The 18,720-nt window shown below is 40.9% G+C and overlaps 1 protein-coding gene across 1 annotated transcript in view; it reads right to left on the bottom strand.

Annotated features, from left to right (window-relative positions):
- Positions 1-6,860: 6,860 nt before the first annotated feature.
- Positions 6,861-18,720, bottom strand: part of spen (spen family transcriptional repressor) — a 26,414-nt gene continuing 14,554 nt past the window's right edge. Inside the window, exons 4-15 of the mRNA XM_037684989.1 lie at positions 17,634-17,791; positions 17,311-17,511; positions 17,086-17,237; positions 16,852-16,977; positions 16,586-16,699; positions 16,382-16,495; positions 16,201-16,301; positions 8,349-16,110; positions 7,902-8,246; positions 7,617-7,811; positions 7,287-7,445; positions 6,861-7,185 (exon numbers count right to left, since the gene is read on the bottom strand). Of these exons, the coding sequence (XP_037540917.1) occupies positions 7,054-7,185; positions 7,287-7,445; positions 7,617-7,811; positions 7,902-8,246; positions 8,349-16,110; positions 16,201-16,301; positions 16,382-16,495; positions 16,586-16,699; positions 16,852-16,977; positions 17,086-17,237; positions 17,311-17,511; positions 17,634-17,791 (9,559 nt within the window). The 3' untranslated portion in view covers positions 6,861-7,053. The remainder of the gene's footprint in view (positions 7,186-7,286; positions 7,446-7,616; positions 7,812-7,901; positions 8,247-8,348; positions 16,111-16,200; positions 16,302-16,381; positions 16,496-16,585; positions 16,700-16,851; positions 16,978-17,085; positions 17,238-17,310; positions 17,512-17,633; positions 17,792-18,720) is intronic.

Raw genomic sequence — 18,720 nt, 5'->3', positions numbered from 1 at the left:
TCAGTATGTGTTGTGAATGGGTCTCAACTTGTACCACATCACATCTTAGCTTGGTATCTGTAAAACTAAGTGAGTTATGGTCATTTTGTGTGGATTTTTTTTAAGGCCAATTGGCTGTGTCAACCATCTTGAATAGAGATGACTCCAAATGTGAATCAAATATAGAGTTACATCAAATGATTATTTCCTATGAAGTTTTAATAAAATCTGTTGTGGTTTTAGAGATATGTTGCTAACAGACAAACATAATTCTACCTTCACCTTTGAGCAGCACAAGATAAAAACTGATGTGTGTAACATATCTCTCCCTCCGTTTGACTCCTAATTCTAAATATGAGGACAGATTATTCAGCTCTGACCACCAAATGTTCCCAATTCTAAAAGGCACCAAATCCCCACAGGCCTCCTTCTGGGGAATCTGTAAGCTTGCATGCTCTTGAATTGGATGTTGGAGCCACAGTCTTAAAATTCTCCAAACCATAGAGCTGTTTGCCTGGAAGGATGAGTCTCTAAGTGCAGCTATGAAAACCAGAGTGCTCATTTCTCCTGGTTCATTTAAATCCATTTGTACGCCACTCTGAAACCCGAGGAGAGCAATGCTTTCAGCCAGAAACATTCATGTTTTTAGCTTTATTTCCACTTATTTGTCATTTTTGCCAAGTTTGGCTTGGGTTTTAACCAATTTGTTTCTCCAGGGACTGAAAAGACTCAGGATGTAAAAAGTAAATGTTTTTACTGGTGAGTGACAATATGTATAGGATTCCTAGAATCCTGATGCATGCTCAATAATCCAGGTAGAAAAATCTAACTAAGTTAAGTCAGGTCCTCTGGACAGATTTAAAAATCTTGAAAAGTTTTAACAAGTTTTCTTTTAATCCATCCGTAGGATTCCTAAATTTTTCTGTCATGATCACTTTTCCCACAGCTGACAATCATCCAGTCAATCCACCCTTCTCCACCTGCACCTGATCCTGTTGACTACTCTTCAGAGTACTTAAGACTTCACAGTCATTCATCCGACGCTGGAACATTATGATACCTTCTGGTAATTTAAGTGACAGCTGGTAAACTTATCTCTTGTGAAACGACGACTAACTTTTGCATTTTTCTTGTGTCTCTTCAAGTCCTGCTCCTCTGTCCTTGATGTTGGAACCTCCTCGCTCCTTGTGACCACGCCTGTAAGCATCCTGTTCCTGCAAAAGCCAGATATCCTGGACCAAAAACACCAAGCACCATAACCTGTCACTCTCTCCAATGTTACTCACCTTTCTGGGTCAAATCTTCATCCTGCCTTGGAATCCTAGGATCTCGTTTCTCCCCCATCTCCCGCGCTACCTTCAAACACCTAAAATGAAAGATCCATCCATCCATTATCTTTACCCACTTATTCCATTTTGGGTCCCAGGGGTCGCCGGTGCCCATGTCCAGCAATCACTGTGCGAGGGGCGGGGTACACCCTCCTCTTCCAGCTCTTCTGGGAGGATTCCCAGTCCAATCAAGAGACAGTCTCTCCAGCCAGCTCTGGATTATCCCCCATTTCTCCTTCCAGTTGGACATGCCCAGATCACCTTCCTAGGGAGGTGTCCAGGGGGCATCCTTTGCAGATGCCCAAACTCTCTCAACTGCATTTGAGTCTCTCCTGGATATCTGAACGTCTCACCCTATCTCCGAAGGAGAGTCCAGCTACCCTGCAGAGGAAACTCATTTTGACCGCTTGTATCTGCAATCTCGTTCTTTTGGTTACTACCCAAAGTTCCTGACCATAGGTGAGGGTTGGAACACAGACCGAACGTTAAACAGAGAGCTTCACCTTGCAGCTCAGCTCCTTCTTCACCACAATGGACCAGCACAACGCACCAATACCGTGGAAGCTGCAACGATCCAACGGTCAATCTCATGCTTTATTCTTTTACTTGTGAACAAAACCCAGAGATGCTTGAACTCCTCCACTTGATGCACTCCCAAGCTCACCCCCAACCCAGAGAGGGCTGTTCACTCTTTTCAGACGGAGGACCATGGCCTCAGACTTGGAGGTGCTGATCCTCATCCCAGTTGCTTCACGCTCAGCTGCAAAACGCTCCAGTGAGAGCTGGAGATCACGGCACGATGAAGCCAACAGGGCAGCATCATCATAACATTAATAATTTAGTTTATATCGTAAGTGCTATGCAAGTCTTAAGAGCAGGAGGTAAATTGTGCAAAAGTATTAAGAATATGTGATTTTCTAACATACCATATTTTCCAGAGTATAAGTCGCACCAGTCAAAAAAGCATCACGAAGAGGAAAAAAACATACATAAGTCGCATTTATTATGTGTTTGTTTAATGGTTGAAACAGCTTCATTTTGCCTGGGCGGCGCAGCACCACCCATCCATCTATCCATCCATCACAGCCAGCGCTGCTAGCTCTCCAGCGTTCCTCCGCCTGCACCAGCTGAGTAAAGCGAGTGCACACGTGAGGACTCGCTGTTGCAGTTCTTCGAAATTTAACAAGTTTAACACTTAAAAACAATTATTTTGCTTGACATTATAGCAAAGGTGTGTCTCAGTTTAACTTTTCCTTAATAAATGCACTTTAATGGTCAAAACAGCTTCGTTTCGCCTGGGTGGCGTGGCGAACTGAAGCTGTTTTGACCCTGAGCAAACAGACATGTTTGCTCCCGGTGTTCCTCCCAGCTCCGTCACCATAGTGGGGATGAAGATAGTTCACGGTTCTACAGCGTCCCCCCTGCCCGCACCTTGCCGTGGATCACGCGCCTCACTGCCCCCTTCCTCCCTGCTCCGGTGGCAGAGGAATGCTGTAGAGCTCACAGCCTGAGCCGTGATGAATGGATGGATGGATGAGTGGATGAATGGATGGCACATCTCCACGGAGATGCAACTTATATGCAATTATACTTATACACAAACTGCAACTTATATGCCAGAAAATACGGTAATCATCAGCTGTCACAAGTCTGCAGATCTAACTTGTTTAAGTGCTGATATTTAAACTACAAACATAATTTAAAAAAAGAAAAACCAACCTGATGGAAAAGATCATTTCAGCAACAAGTGGAGGAGGGGCCGACATGGTGTAAGGCAGGGCAGCCGGCTTGGGACCCGAGAGTCCCAGGTTCGATCCCCAGTCACTGCACATCACGTGGCGTCTCTGGGCAGCACGTCTAATCCCCAAAATGTCCCCCGGGCGCTTTCAATAGCTGCCCACTGCACCACCTGGTGGTGGATGGGTTAAATGTAGAGACTAATTTCGCCATTGTATGGAAACATACAGTGCTGACATTGTGATGACATTATTATTATCATTGGTAAAAATATTAAAATGGATAAAACAAAAAGACAAATTAACTTCCACAATGATTGATTTAAAACATTAATTTCCATGATTTGCGACACCGAATCACTGTAGTCAACAAAGGCCATGTATTTATTTAAATTTAAATTTGGCTTTTTTTTTTTCAATTAAAATTCTCCAACTCTACTTTTATGACATGTGTTTGTGCATGAATATTAAAATTGGTTCATAAATCAACTGTGGTCAATGAGTCAACTTAACATGAATTTTGATTCTATGGGGTGCCATTTGTAAAGTTACACAGTTAAAAATTAACAGCAATATTTGGGTTTATTTAGCTTTTCATAAAAAAAAAAGGGTTTTTTTTCAATGTCATATTTTCAGCATGTTATTCATACATTTATAAATGTTATAGTTCTCAAATAAATATTTAATTTACAAGCTAAATATTTAGTTTACAAACTAAACATTTAATTTCTAAGCTAAATACTTTATTTTTAAAATAAATATTTAACTTACAAGTTAAATATTTAGGTTCGAATTAAACATTTAGTTAGTAAATTAAATATTTGGTTTAGAAATTAAATGTTTAGTTTGGAAATTAAATGTTTAATTTTGAAAATAAATATTAAGCTTAGAAATTAAATATTTAATTTACACCTAAATATTTAGTTTACTAAATCTTTAACTTGCAAGTTAAGTACTTAGTTTATAAACTAAATATTTAGCTTGTAAATTAAATATTTAGTTTGGACATGACCTTTATAAATGTATGAATAACATGGTAAAAATATGACTTTCCATCTATCCATCCATTTTCTTCCGCTTATCCGGGGTCGGGTCGCGGGGGTAGCAGCCTAAGTAGGGAGGCCCAGACTTCCCTCTCCCCAGCCACTTGGGCCAGCTCTTCCGGGGGAATCCTGAGGCGTTCCCAGGCCATCCGAGAAACTATAGTCCCTCCAGTGTGTCCTGGGTCTTCCTCTGGGCCTCCTCCCGGTGGGACGTGTCCGGAACACCTCACCAGGGAGGCGTCCAGGAGGCATCCTAAACAGATGCCCAAGCCACCTCAACTGGCTCCTCTCGACGAGGAGAAGCAGCGGCTCTACTCTGAGTCCCTCCCGGATGATCGAGCTTCTCACCCTGTCTCTAAGGGAGAGCCCAGACACCCTGCGGAGAAAACTCATTTTGGCCGCTTGTATCTGAGAACTCATGCTTTCGGTCACAACCCAAAGCTCGTGACCATAGATGAGGGTAGGAACGTAGATCGATCGGTAAATTGAGAGCTTCGCCTTTTGACTCAGCTCTCTCTTCACCACGACAGACCTGTACAGCGCCCGCTTCACTGCAGACGCTGCACCTATCCGCCTATCGATCTCACGCTCCATTTTCCCCTCATTCGTGAACAAGAGCCCAAGATTCAAGTATCTTGGGGTCTAAAATATGACTTTGAAAAAAAAAAAAAAACTTTTTTTTCTTATCAAAGGCTAAATAAACCAAAATATTGCTGTTAATTTTTGACTGTGTAACTTTACAAATGGCACCCCATAGTTTTCTGCTCAGAGATGACAGAGTTGATACATCCTGCTTGACTCAAAAAAACACCCATTAAAACTTAATTAGTTCAAAGTTAATTTTAAGCCATAGATCATTTTTAAATGCTGTTCTTACATTAATACAAAGGCAGAATTTTAAATAAAACAAATAACAAATTACACTTGTAGTTGATATCTTGATGCTTTTTAAGTAGAAAGTGAAAAGCTGCATTTAGTCTCATACTGACCTCTTCTGACTGCTGAAAAAAGTGCACGACTGATTGAGATAAACAGTGCCTGATAATTATTTTGTTGACATTTATGGTAAATGTTGTATTTTAATGTAGAGGCGTAAAAATGTTAGTTTGCAGAGAAGATGCAATGCAGGACTGCAATATAGAAACCTGCTCATTTGTAAAGAATCTGAATAAAACACAAAAAGACAGAGTTATGGACCATTTAATGATCTTCAGAAGTTAAACAACCATTTATGTTACAGTTTAAAATGTCCTCATGGAGGAACAGCAAAATACACTCAAAATGAATATCGATCAAAAGACGTTTTTCTTTTTAATCATTGTTTTAAGATTGTTTTTTATCCCCTCATTTGTATATCAAAAATTATAAGTGCCTTCAACATCACCGTGTCTTCAGAAAAATATTTACACCACAAAACTGACTAGCTTGTTTTTTTACTTTCAGCATCGGTTTCACACACCTCGTCTTCCATCTTTGACAGACGGTTTTGTTTTGTTGCACAAAACAAAAATAAAGATCCTGAAGACATAAAGGGGAGAAGAACACACAAGAGCACAGATGGACATATTTACAGCTTGGCTCAAGGAGACGGTTAAAGGAAGAGATGGAGACAGATGAAGAACATCCATTAGCGGCATGGAGTCGAGTTTAAGTCACATTCTTTGCTTTTATGATCCTATTTACCCTTTGGGGTTTGAAAATAAAATGTGCTGTTAAACATCTGTGACTGAAATATGCATCTTCAATAAAAAAAAATAATAAAAATAAAAATAATTCCAACAGGGGGCAGTACAGGATCACATGGGGGAGTGACAAGACAATACAAAAGATCCTAAAAATAAAAAGTACTTTAGTAACAGAATTACTTTAATACACAAAAAGGAAATCGAGTGTGCCCTCTGAATGGCTAAATACAAAATCAAACATCAAAATAGGTTCTGATCATAAACATTTGCCCCCAAAAAAGAGCATATTTTGGCACAGTTTGTCGTTGCTTTACAAATGTTTGTCCCATTTTTAAACATTCATTCCCTGTCAAAAGGAAAAAACAATGAGTAAAATAAATTTAAAAAAGCATGAACATAACACTGACAACATAAAAAAAAAACATATCTTGTAAAATAATTTGCTTGGTCTCTCCATTTTGCTTCAGTCTTCTTAAATATTTACAGTATTTACAATTTCACAAATGTCCACAATACCTTTAGGCTTAAAGAAGATGCAAACAAAATAAACAAACGAAATTGTCTTTTTTGTTTTTCGGTCCCCTATCGAGGCATTTGGCAACACCATCACGAGATCCCGAGGCAGCAAGTCGTTTGCGTTGGAGCCTGCGATGACGTGGAAACTTGTGAATGGTGAAGCAGGAAAAGCATTTATGATTGCTCAAGCTGATTCTTCATCATTTTATAGGCAATAATAATTTTTTTTAACACAAGCATGACTGATCACCAGGATAAATCCATGACATGTTTCAGTGTATGTTCAAATCTGTACAGAGTTCACAATTTTTTTTAACATAGTGCAATGACTTTTCACATCGTCTCAAAAAAAGGAAGAGAATCACAATCACTTTTATGAAGGTAAAAAAATGTCCCGTTAAGAAAGTCTCCGTCCACACCTTTATGAATGTTATGAGTTATAAAAAGCTATGCACGTCTTCAAAAAATGGCAAAAAATAAATAAATAAACCCGGCAATCTGCAATGATCATCAAAAATCCCCATCCAAGCCTTTACATCTAGTTTAAAAAGGTACAGTTTTTTTTTTTTTTAATTCATCATCACTGGATAATTTAAGGACTTGGTGAAGTGAAAGAGAAAATGTGAGTCCAACATAAATGTTTTTTTGTTTTTTTTTTGTTTTTTATAAATAAAACTCTTAAAAACGAGGCAATTCCAGTTTCCGAACTGGTAAAAGTCCAAAAAAGGGCTGGTGTTGGCTTTGTTTAGGACAAAAATAGAGGTAATCAAACAGGGCCAATAACAATCATGAGGTGAGGGGAAATGCTGGAAATGCTGTTGAGAAGATCCGGGGCCAGGCGAGATAGATGGCTCTCCGAGAATTCACACGGTGGGAATATTTGCACCACGTAAGCTGGCTATATATAAAAGTTTTAAAAAAAAGAAAAGAAAAACATTTTAATGAAACAGCATTTGAGGTTAATAGAATTTTAATTTAACTGCTCAAAAGACCATAAACCTGATTAGAGCCAGGGTTGGGCACGTTGATGATGCCAGCTGCCTGCTTGGCTTGCAGGTAGGTGATGAAGCCACTTTTCAAGGCTTGGGTTTGACCAAGGACATCTTCTTGGTCTCGACCACAGGGTAGGGCCAGTAGCAAACAGTACTCATTCTCCATCTGCCATAAATAGGTTATTTTATTTTAGTATATGTAAAAACACAACCTTAAAGCAAAACACCTGTGTTGTATTTTAAAGCTTAGCGCTAAATCAGGCATGTTTAATTAAGAACACTTTTTTTAATGGAAATCAGTTCGAATACTCAATTTTCAGAGAAAATCAACACTCACAGTCATTCTGCGTGCTACACTGTCCAACTGCGAAGCCTCAAGCCTCATCCTCTGAACAATACGGAGAAGAGAACCTCCCTCTGGGGGCGGCAAGCAGCGCTGGGCAAACAAGGTGTTGCCAGACACAAAGTGCAACTGGACAGCAGCCTGGTCGTTTTTCAGTGCCAGGAGCCCTTGCCACACTATAGGATATTTCTTCCAAAACAAAACAGAAAGCATTTGTTTTTCTAACATGCTAAAATTACTTTCCATATGTGTCAACACTGCTGATGTCAGTTCTCTTACCGTCAATAGCTGCACCATGTCAATAGGCCGATGTCCCGAATGGTCCAGCTTTGTATCATGCCGTGGTTGTTGTGAACTCGATGGGGAAGCTGTTGGCGGAGGAGTAAGGTGGAAAGCTGGAGAGGCTTTCTGCAGAGACATTTCTGGCTTGTGAGTGAGACCCATAGGGGACATCAAGGGAGACTGGTATGAAGGTGAAATTGTTTCTCCTGATATTCGGGAAATGTGGGAGGGCTCTGAAGAGGTAGCAAGACGAAGGTGAGAGCTTTCTGGTGTGGAGTCACTTCCTCCACCATGTGATAGAGGTATTTTACCTCTGTTACTCACTTCCTGCTCCGATTGGACCTGATAAAAAAACAAAAAACACACAATTTAAACGTCAAAGTCACATATGCACTTCATGATAACATGTTTTCTACTAACCAAATAATAAAGGCATGTAGTTACCTGTAGAGAAGCAATGCCTGGGTTACCCAAGTTGTGTCCTGGAAACTGTGACGAGAAACCCCTCATGTCTCGATACACCGGGAAAGAGCCTGCTCCTCCTGGATGCATGAGCTGAATCCCATGAGGGTGAGAAGACCTCATAATGGGACTCGATGCAGAGACTCCTTTGATTCTACTTTCACCTGAGCTTGGATGCACTACCTTTCCCTCAAGTGGTTTTAGAGACTCGTTTGCTGAATGCTCAACATTTTTTCCCAGTAAAGAACTTTTTGCAGGTAAAGAAATGTTGCTTGAAGATGTTGCTTGAGACTCTGAGTTGCGTCTTGCTTCCAAAGAGGCCTGCTCCCCTAGTTGCTGGTGCATGAGTATGCGCTGGTGCATGTCTCTGTACTGATCCATACGTATGTTTGGATGAAGCCCTCTGGGATCACTGTGAACCATCCTTATATCTGCCTGGAGATGGGTAACTGAAGGTCTTCCAAGAGAATGATTAAAGTGCTTGGGTTCTTCTTCACTTACACTGTTGCTACCACCACCTGATATTGATGCTTTTGGACTCGAATGAGACTGTAATACAATATCTCGAATGACATTGTGCTGTGGTGTGTTTGTGCACTTTGCAGGCCCTTGATGTGGAGAAGACAAGGAGTCCCCTCTCCTTCCATAATTTAATCCAGTTATAGGTGAGTTATTCATTCTGGCTTTGTGAGCCATTGACTGAGTGACACTGTGAGGTTGAATTATGACAGAGGACTGTTCTGAGTGTGGGTGATGCATGTTAGAATGGTATGTAGACATTGAAGGAATACCATGACTAAGAACAACAGAAGTTCCAATGGGAGAGCTGCTTTGTGGACAGGCTTTGACAAAAGGTAAAGAAGAATGGCCAGCTATTCGTGAGGACTGGGGTTCCTGCTTGAGGTGTAGAGTTGACCGATCGTTGGTGATGCCAGGACTAGGACTCATGCGGGTTCCCGATATTGATGGGTGGTGTGGACTCATAACTGGACTTAGGTTAGACTGCTGTACAGGTTTGCCAATGTCCATCTTTTTTGGCAACAGGTCTGTCACTAGTCCTCTCCTGCTGTGTTGTTGAATCACAGCCTGATTATACATCAAAACTTGAGGGGAACTAACTGGTGGCTGGAACATCTTTACCACACTCTGAGATGATGTATGATAGGGAGCTTCAGACTTATCACATCCAAGACCTTCTTGTGTAAGACTTGAAATTACCGGCTGAGAACTATAGGACTGACTGGTCAAAAGAACACCTGTGTGCCCATAACCAGTAGGACTTGGAACAACTTTTGGAGTAGGTGACTGGGATGATGAGTAGAGTGGCTCTTGTTTAATCTGAGATTTGGGCACAGACTGCTGAAACTCTATATCACCAGCACTTGCTTGAGGAATCTGACTAATTTTGGCTCTCATTCTGTGCGGTCCTTCAGTTTTCTGACCAGAATAACTCAGAACAACAACACCCTCTGACGTATTAACCCTTAGGCCAGGACTAGAACCTGAATGGTAAGGAGTGGGTTCAAGAACTGAGCGCCCCCTGGTAACATCTTCTACTAGATCCACGCCATGGCAGCGGCTGTTCTCATTGTAGTTTGATCTAAACTTCTGCTTTGAAATGGGTGGGCCAATGCATCGGTTGCTTAGAGAAATTCTTGGAGTTTCTTCTGTATCATAAGGCATTGGAATTCTACTTATTACTGAGGTAGTAGGAGAAATAACTGCATGCTGTATTTTATCTCCACAGTTTTGTTGGGATTCTGTTAGTGGAGATGGTTTATGGTGCATAGGTTGGAGTGGTAATGGTGGGCGCTGTTCAGGAAGCAACCGTCTTGAACCACAAGTATCAGCAGGATTATCATTCTCTGATGTTCGTGGAAGATCTGACAGGGCAGATGTGACTATAGTGCTAGGTATAGAATTGCTGTTTGATGCAGACACATATTTGGGCTCCATTAAAATTTTTCTCAAGGTACTAGAACTGGGGTCAATATCAGAAGCCTTGGTGTCAGGAGGCATTGGGGGATTTGCTGAAGAAGTTCCAAGAGTAGATGATGTAGTTAGGGTGGAAGTTACCACTGTGATATGACATGAAGGATTAACATAGATCCTGCTTTCTTCAGTTCGCTGAGGCCAGTCAGACGACAGTGCCATTTTGGCAGGTCGGAGGAGGGGTACACTGATTTGGGAAACTGGTGATGGGTGAGCAGGGATGATGGTAGGAGTTCTTGGCTCTGCTGCTTGTGGATGCTTTTTAGACATAGAGTTGTTGTTTGATCTAGAATGAAAAGCAGATTCTTTGGGTACAGGCTGTTCAACCTCAGGCTGTTCTGCCTCTTTGGGGTTGTCTACAGTTATAGCACTTGTAACATCACGTCTACAAGTTGCAACAGCAGTAACAACAGAAGTTACCGCACTTACTCCAGCTATAACAGTAGCTGCTTTTGAATCTGTGGTTTCCGGATCGTCTGGGATTGACTCTGGAAATTTTACTGAAGAGGGCTCAGATTGAGAGGGCTCCTCGTCCGTATTTGCTTTTTTATTAGTGGCACCTTTACGATTTCTTGACTTCTTTGGGGTTTTGGCTGTAACTTTGATGATTTTCTTAGGTGCAACAAGTGGAATAGTATCATCAGCTGCTTTAGATTCTGTCATTGACCTTTTTGGACTAGTTTGAGAGTCATCATCTAAATTTCCTGCAATAATATTATTGATCACCATATGTGTTTCAGGTTCCATAATATCATTTGAAGAGGAAGAGATAACAGATTCAGGAGTAGGAACAAGGGCAGTGTAAGTAGGAGGAGCTGTGAATCCATCTGCATCCCCACAGATTTCTTCAGCTGTAATAGAATCAATAGCAGCTGCAAGTTCAGTTTCACTTGCAGGATTAGCTCGCTTTTCCTCCTCAACCTCACCTTCTGGTTCTACAATGACAGGGGGCAATGCAGTAGGTTGACCAGTAGGTGGTTCTTTATAAGGTCGGGGAGGTTGGTCAGCTGTAAGTTTGGCGATATTTTCAACTGCCTGCTCTAGTTCCATCTGTCGTGCTAAAAGTACAGCCGTTGGATGAGCAGGAAGTTCAGATTCTGACAATGTGTCTTCGTTTTCCATTGAACTAAGCTCTTTATTATCTTTTTGAAAGTCTGTCATCGGTGTTTCCTCATTCTCTTGTACTGCTATCTTTGTTTTGGTAATAGTATTAACTTCAAAACTCTCAGACTCAACATCTTCAGAACAGAGTAAACCCTTCACATCATCAACGCTAACTCGAATTTCTAGATTTTTTAAACTGTGGGATTTGTCTTCCGTGACTTGCTTAGTATTCCGTTTCAGCCGTGGTGATTTAACTTTAATACTTTTTGCATTCAGTTGTTGCTTCTCAGAAGAGTTTGGCTTTTTATTTTCAATATTAGCATCCACAGATATGTTTTCGTCTGAATCTTTTTCTGTTCTGGGTACTCCTGAGCTTGCATTTTCTGATGTATCTAATGATTTACCAGGTGGTTCAGAGCTGGCTTTAGGCTTAAGGTCTGACTCGTCATTATTTGTTAAATCAGGTTGATTGGCTAACGTTAATTTGCTTCTAGACAACTTATTCATTCTACTTCCTTTTTTGTTTATTGGAGTAGAGGAAGTCAAAGGTGTTTGCTGGAGTTTTTGTGTACGGGGTGAACGCCATCCCTCAGAGGCTTTCACAACTTCGACAATGCTTGACGATTCTTTAACCTCTGTATCCACTTCAGTTATTTTCTTTTGATCTATATCTTCAACTCGTTTAACCCGTCTTTTAGGGGGGCGCCCTCGCCTGGCACTAGTAGAAATTTGAACATCTTGATGTATTTGGTCTTTATCAGCACCCCGTTTTCGCGTGCAGCGAGATGACTCTGCCGTTTCTTTTCCAGCTTGTTCATCTTCGTGTAGAGTGGCATAGACTGACCTCACATTCCTGCGACGTGTTCTTCCATGAATTAAACTTGACTCAAGGTTTTGTTCTGAATCTGATGCATGTATTGGAGACTTAGATGTGGTTTTAGACTCAAGCATTAGTTTAGGTGCCTCTTCCTGAAGAGACGATGTCTTTTTGAGTTTTTCCTTGTCAATTCGTTCACTCTTTCGTGTTGCAGGTTTTTTGGTACTGACACTGCGAGCTGGTTGCGCAGTACGCAGTACAGACAGGGGTTTTGCCCTCCTGCCCTTCGGCTGCCTTCGGGTGGGCAGTGGTTTTACTTCAGCCTCTAGTTCTGGCATACATGGCTCACTATCCGTTTCCGTTTTCTGTGGTTCCTCAGAAAGTTCAATTTCCTGATTTTCAACTCTAGGATCTGTCGTTATCACTTCAGACACGTCAGACTTTTCTTCAACTTTTGAACAATCAGCGTCAGCTAATTTGACTGTCTCTTTTTTAAAGCCACTTACGGAACCACAAGAAGTGGGAAGCTGATCTTCCACAACAAGAGTATGTTCTTCCGCTGTTAAACTATCATCGAATTTGGTTTGGGGCTCAATTACCTCTGCTTTGATTTCAGTTTTAATTTCTGCTTCTGAAACTGTAGGTGTAGGGGTTACGGTTACTTTAGGGGCAGCTGGTTTGAAATCTTCTATAGGAAGAGAATGGGATGCGGAAATTTCAACAATGGGCTCTACTTTTTCATCTTTGACAAACGACACAGACTGATTTGGGGATGGGGTTAAAACTTCCTTCTTTTCTGGTAAAGATATTTCTTTGGAGGAAGGAGTAAATGATAAAACTGGTGATGGAGGGCTGGCAGATTTGTCATTACCCTTTAACATTGGCTCTGGCTCCTTATCAGACAACGCATTATCACAGTTTATAATTTCAGCTTTTTTAATTTCCACCACCACTGGATCATTCTCTGCCTCAGTTGGGGTGTGGTCCTTGTCTTTTTGTTGTTGAAACTCCAAAAACCGACTATGAAAAAGCACTGTGGTTTCTTGCGGAAAGTCAGTTCCTCCAGATTCAGAATGTGCATCAGTAGCACTTGATTTAGTAAAAGGCCTGTTACTTTCAGTTTCTAAATCTTGGTCTTTTTGCTCAAGACGCTGCAGTCGCCTTGAATCCTGTTCAAAGATTGAGCTGTGCAAAAAACGAGAGGCAAATAATTCCTGGCGTTCTTGCTCCTGCGACTTGAGTTCTTCCTTTTTATCGTGCAACTTTTCAACAGAGTCAGTACGGATCTTTTTCTTTTTCAAATACCAAGAAGGAATAGGTCGGGGTGCTAGCTCTGCTTTGTCCTTGCCTGAACAACTGTGGGAGACTGGAAAGCGTGAGGGAAGAAAAGACCAATTATCTTCCCGTGAGGAATACAAAGTCTTAGCTCTTTCAAGGAGTGCTTTTGTATCAGGAGTTATTGTTTTGTCTAAAGCGAATGAGTAAAACTTATTTTTCTCCAAGGAGCTTGAAAGCTTGAAGTCTGCCATCCTCTCATCCCTATCCCTGAGGATAAAAGACAAGGAACTACTTGACTTGGGAGAGGTGTGTTTGGTTTCTCCATCATCATCTGAATCAGACTGCACCTCTCCAGGTTCCAAATCCTGGCTAAGGTGTTTACGAATTCTTTCACGTCTTGAAATACCACTTGAAAAATTGATTTCCATTCTAGGAGAGCCAGACTTTATCCGTCTTTCCCAGTGTTGCATTAACTCATCATCAAATCTAAGCAAGGACGCTTTAAGCTTAGGAAGTTTACTATTACAAGACTGAAAATGTTTGGATGTAATGCCCAAACTATTTTTTAACGATTCTGTGGGTGAAAACTTTTCTTCCATTGCTGGAGAGAATTTTCTTTCTTTCTTTAAGACTGATGAAGAAATCCGAACTGTGTCATCATCCTCATTTTCAGAAAACTGACCAGCTCCTATGGTAGATGGTATATTGTAGATGTTTTCATTCATCTTTTGGGCACTTGCAAAGTCACCTTCTTGTTTTACTCTGTGTATGTCAAAGTCAAAACTCTCCATTTTTTTCCGTTTACTAGAAGAGAAGTTATCACTGACTACATCGTGAATTGATTTTCCAATATCATGCACAATATATTCCTTTTCTAAATCAGCGGCACCAATGCTTGTGGATTTGACTAATTTATCACGATCAGCAAGCTTGGACCGGAGCCATCGACTCTGTTCAGTTTTAGTACAAATATTAGTCTGGTCAGTTCCAACAAAATGTTCATCTCCATCAGGATCTCTGCACTTGGCTCTCACATGTACATTTTCAGACAAAACTTGTTTTTGTTCTTTCAGTTCATCCGTATCAAGCCTGCTGGTATCTGATGTCTTTGTAAGATTTAAGTCGTTTGCACTTTTTGAGCCGTCCAGCTCCATTTTATAAAAAGGAGAGTCCATCTGTGTTGTGGAATGTTCAAGATGACATTGCTCCTCTAGAGGAAGGCCTACAGAATTGTTTTCCGAGTGTCCGTCATCTTTAGGATTATTAACAGAAATTATGCGAACACATTTGTCTTTGTGGTGTCTTTTATGTAATCCTCGTATCAGAAGGTTCTTTTCCGAATCTGTCTCCTTTGTATTGTTCCACAGCATGTAAAGTCCAGATCTGCCGGACTCCTCTTCATTCGCTCTCTTTTGTCGATCTGTTCTCCCAGATTCTTCAAAACGTCTTTTTCTTGCAGCTAAACGGTCAACATTCACAGAAACGGTATTGTCAAAGTCAATTTCAGATTTCGCATGCTTTTTGGATTTTACTTTTACGTCTTTTTCAATAATTTCCACTTGACTGTGCATATTTTTGTCTCTGGGTGCCTTCACATGCTTGTCAGCTTTTGATGATTCAGAGTGGAAGAGAGGACTTCTCTGGTCAGCTGTAGGTGATGCCAGTCTAGGACTGTTACTCCCTGCTCTCTGTACTTGTTTTTCTTGAACACCGTGACCAAGCAATTTTCCTTCTTTTTCTTTAACTCGTGTTAACTGCACCACACAAGGCAGAAGGTCCAACCTTCCTTTGCTGGAGACGTCCTTTAGAATTTTACTGGTCTTAATTCGATGAATAGACTCCGGGCTAATATCTCTTTCAAGTTCAGGCTCCGTTTCACATGTCTGGAGTGTAGGTGAGGTGACTTTAAGCTTCTTAAGCCGTTGTTTCTCACTTTTGTCTTTGTCCCCTCGATCCTTTCGCCCAGCTCGTTTATCCTTTTCCACCAGATTTCCTTTTACAATTTCAAAACTTCTATCTTTCTCAAGTTTTTCAGTTTTATTATATCTTTCAGAGTGGGCCTTTTCCAGTTTTTCAAGCCTGGATGGAGAGACTGAACTGCAGCTCCCACTTCTTTCAGAGGACCGGCAACAAATGCGACGATCAGAATCACTTGGTACCCTCTCAGAAAGCGAGGGAGATGCCGTGGGACTGACGGGACGACGAGTGGAAACGTGAGAAGGACTCTGGCTACGCTCAACAGTCCTCCTTCCGTGATCACGTCCACGATCTGTTTCAAAGCGTTCCCTTTCTCGTTCACGTTCCCGTTGCAGATAGCTGTATTTGCGAATGTCCTGCTCATAAGGATCAGCTCTGTATTCCCGATATTCACGAGGTTCATCAAAGTACTGTGAATCATAGTAATCTCCTTGATATGGGTCCCAGTCAGCGTAAAACTCTCGACTCCTTGCAGGGTATTTACGTCTTGGATCTTCATTATATGTTCCAGGTGTTCGCACATTCTCACAATATGGTCTTTCTGTTGGAAATTCATATTGAGTTCGTCGATCCTCTCTGCAAAGAAAAAAAGCCAAATCATTTTAGTGTTAAGCACTGAACAGGACAGAGGTAAAAACAATTTGTGAAGAAAAAAAGTTCACAAACCTTCTTTCAGAAAGAAAGTCGAAAAAGTCTCGTATATCTTGTCCTGATGCCTGCATTGAGCGATAAAAAGACATCTGACTTTCCTGATTTGCGAAGTCCACCTGAAGAGGAAAAAAAAACAACATTAAAATCATGGTTGAAAGTCCAGAATGACTTCAGAGTAAAACCATATTTTACTTGCCTTAATTTTACTGCCCCTTATTTTCCATCCTTTTGTGTCTTTCACTGCGGCTTGCGCATATTCAATGTTGTTATAAAGGACAAGGGCAGTTCCTTTCATCCGGTCAAATACAACCTGTGAGCCACAAGAGAAAAGGAAGGGAGACTCCTTAGATTTTGGAAAGTAACAATGGGCCACTGTTGGGAGAAAAATAAACAAGCTTACCTTGACAACATGTCCATAGCGGCAAAAACGGCGAGTAAGAAACTGCTCTGTTGTGCTTGACACTAGACCATCCAACCAAACACATGTTGTAGGCATACTCTTTCCAAAACCCAGCTGAAAATACATAAAATAAAATAAAAACATCAGCAGGTTCTCATTCTTTGAATATATATACCATCATAAATTATGCAATGTATATTTTAGACAAGGAAGAATGGAGTAGTAGTGTAATGTAAGATTGAAAATGAGGTTGAAATAAGTCTCACCTTTAGTCTGTTGTTACCAAGATACTCGCCATCCATCTTCTTTATGGCCTTGCAGACACTGGAAATGTCACAGTATTGCAGAAAAGCATACTGTGGGGCTCCGTTTACCTTCTTTATGTCAATATCCTTGACGGAACAAATAATTGAGGAAAAAACATTTGGTGATTATTGACGTAATCGTCAACTATTTAACCAGCTAGTCAGATTCTAAACCACATAAAAATAATAGCTTACCACAATTTCTCCAAAGCGTTGAAAGATGTTAAGCAAATCATGATAAGTAGTGGTCTTCTCCAAGTTACCTATGAATAACGTTCGTGTAGCTTTTGGGTGAAACTCATCGATCCTGTCATCCAAGGGTCGAAACTCATTTTCACTTCCCGTCTCTGAAACACGAAGTGGTATGAGCATGCTGATCTGATAATAGTCTCTACTGCACAGTTGAAAATGAGAACTCACCAGGACCGTTCCAGGTGGTGACATCGATTTGCATTCCAAAAAAAAGCTTCCCCTTTGATGCTCCAAGCGCCTTTTCTTGGTCTTCTTCTTGGCGGAAAAAGACAAGCCCGTAGCGCTCCTCTGAAGCTCCGTGAATTTGTACCGATGTAACTTTTCCATGTTTCTTAAATTCATGAAACAAACCATCCTTTAGGCTTGTATCTATAGAAAGAACACCAAAGGAAAAACAAGTGAAGATGAGTTATTGAATTAATTTCTGGTGATTATTCTAAATGTGCATCCCCGTTTCTGAATAAAAGAGAACGTTTTCAGGATTATAGTACCTGTCGAGCGCACAGGAAGATTTTTGACCTTGATGCCAAAACTTTTACGCTGTTCATCCTTGTCAAAGGAGGATAAACCAAGAGCTGACGGTGCAGGAACAGCAGCGGACTGCACTGAACGTGCTGGAGAGTCATCGCTTGAGCTACTGCTTGAGTCACTGTAGCAAAAGAGGAATGCAGATTTAAATGATGCTTTTATTTCTGATATAAAAAGGATGAACAAAAGACTTTTTGTTCTTGGTGCCTTCAAGAAATGAGTGCCCTATCAAAGGGGAACACTGTTGTGTTTTACCTCGATAAAATCAGCATTTTAGATTAATTTAACTGGTTTTCATAATGATCTAAGATTTATTTGGGTTCTCGAAGGTTCGTGCTGCATTCTTAAGAAGGTAATTCAGAAGTGCCATAATTTTTTTTTTTTTTTTTTTTAAATGGCACCAAATGTTACAGGTAGATTAAGATCGAGGAAAGGCAAAGCTCCACACACATTTTATAATAAATGTGTGGAGAAAACAAAATGATCTGAAAGCTGTTGCAATGTGACCTGTTAATGCTGTTAATTTTTAAAACAGTTTTTCAGCTGAGCAGAAAGAAAACCACTCTTTCCTCCTCATTTCATATTTATGAAATGAATCTGGTAGTGCCTGCAAAAATAAATAAACAAGAGTTGCGTGATCTGCAATTTCACGTCTGCCTCGTGCACTCTCAAACAATTCCCATGTCTGTCTCAGCTTTCCAGCCCCTCTGCTGTTTATTTCCTTCTCACTTTCTCCTGCGCTCAGACGCTCCCGGAAATGCTGCCGATGGAGCCTGGCCTGTGGGAGTGGGCAGGCAGCCAGCACTGGCCAGAAATTTCTGGTTCCAACTGGATCTCACGGAGGGGGGGGAGTAATTACCCGTACACAGAGGCAGTGAGAAAAATACAGCAGCCGTCTCCTGAAATCTCCCCCCCCCAGCATTTCCTCATCAAACCACATGTGTCGCTACGTCTCGTTCAGTCATGGCCAAAGGTGATGCAGCCAAACACAAAGCAAATAATGGAGGAAAGGAAAAGGAGATAAATAAAATGTATCTGGGGTTTAAAACT

This window comes from Nematolebias whitei, chromosome 11 (assembly GCF_014905685.2).
Source record: "Nematolebias whitei isolate Nwh7 chromosome 11, NemWhi1, whole genome shotgun sequence".
Classification (NCBI taxonomy): Eukaryota; Metazoa; Chordata; class Actinopteri; order Cyprinodontiformes; family Rivulidae; genus Nematolebias; species Nematolebias whitei.
The sequence above is the reverse complement of the archived record's forward strand: the minus strand, read 5'-3'. Positions and strand labels throughout refer to the sequence as shown.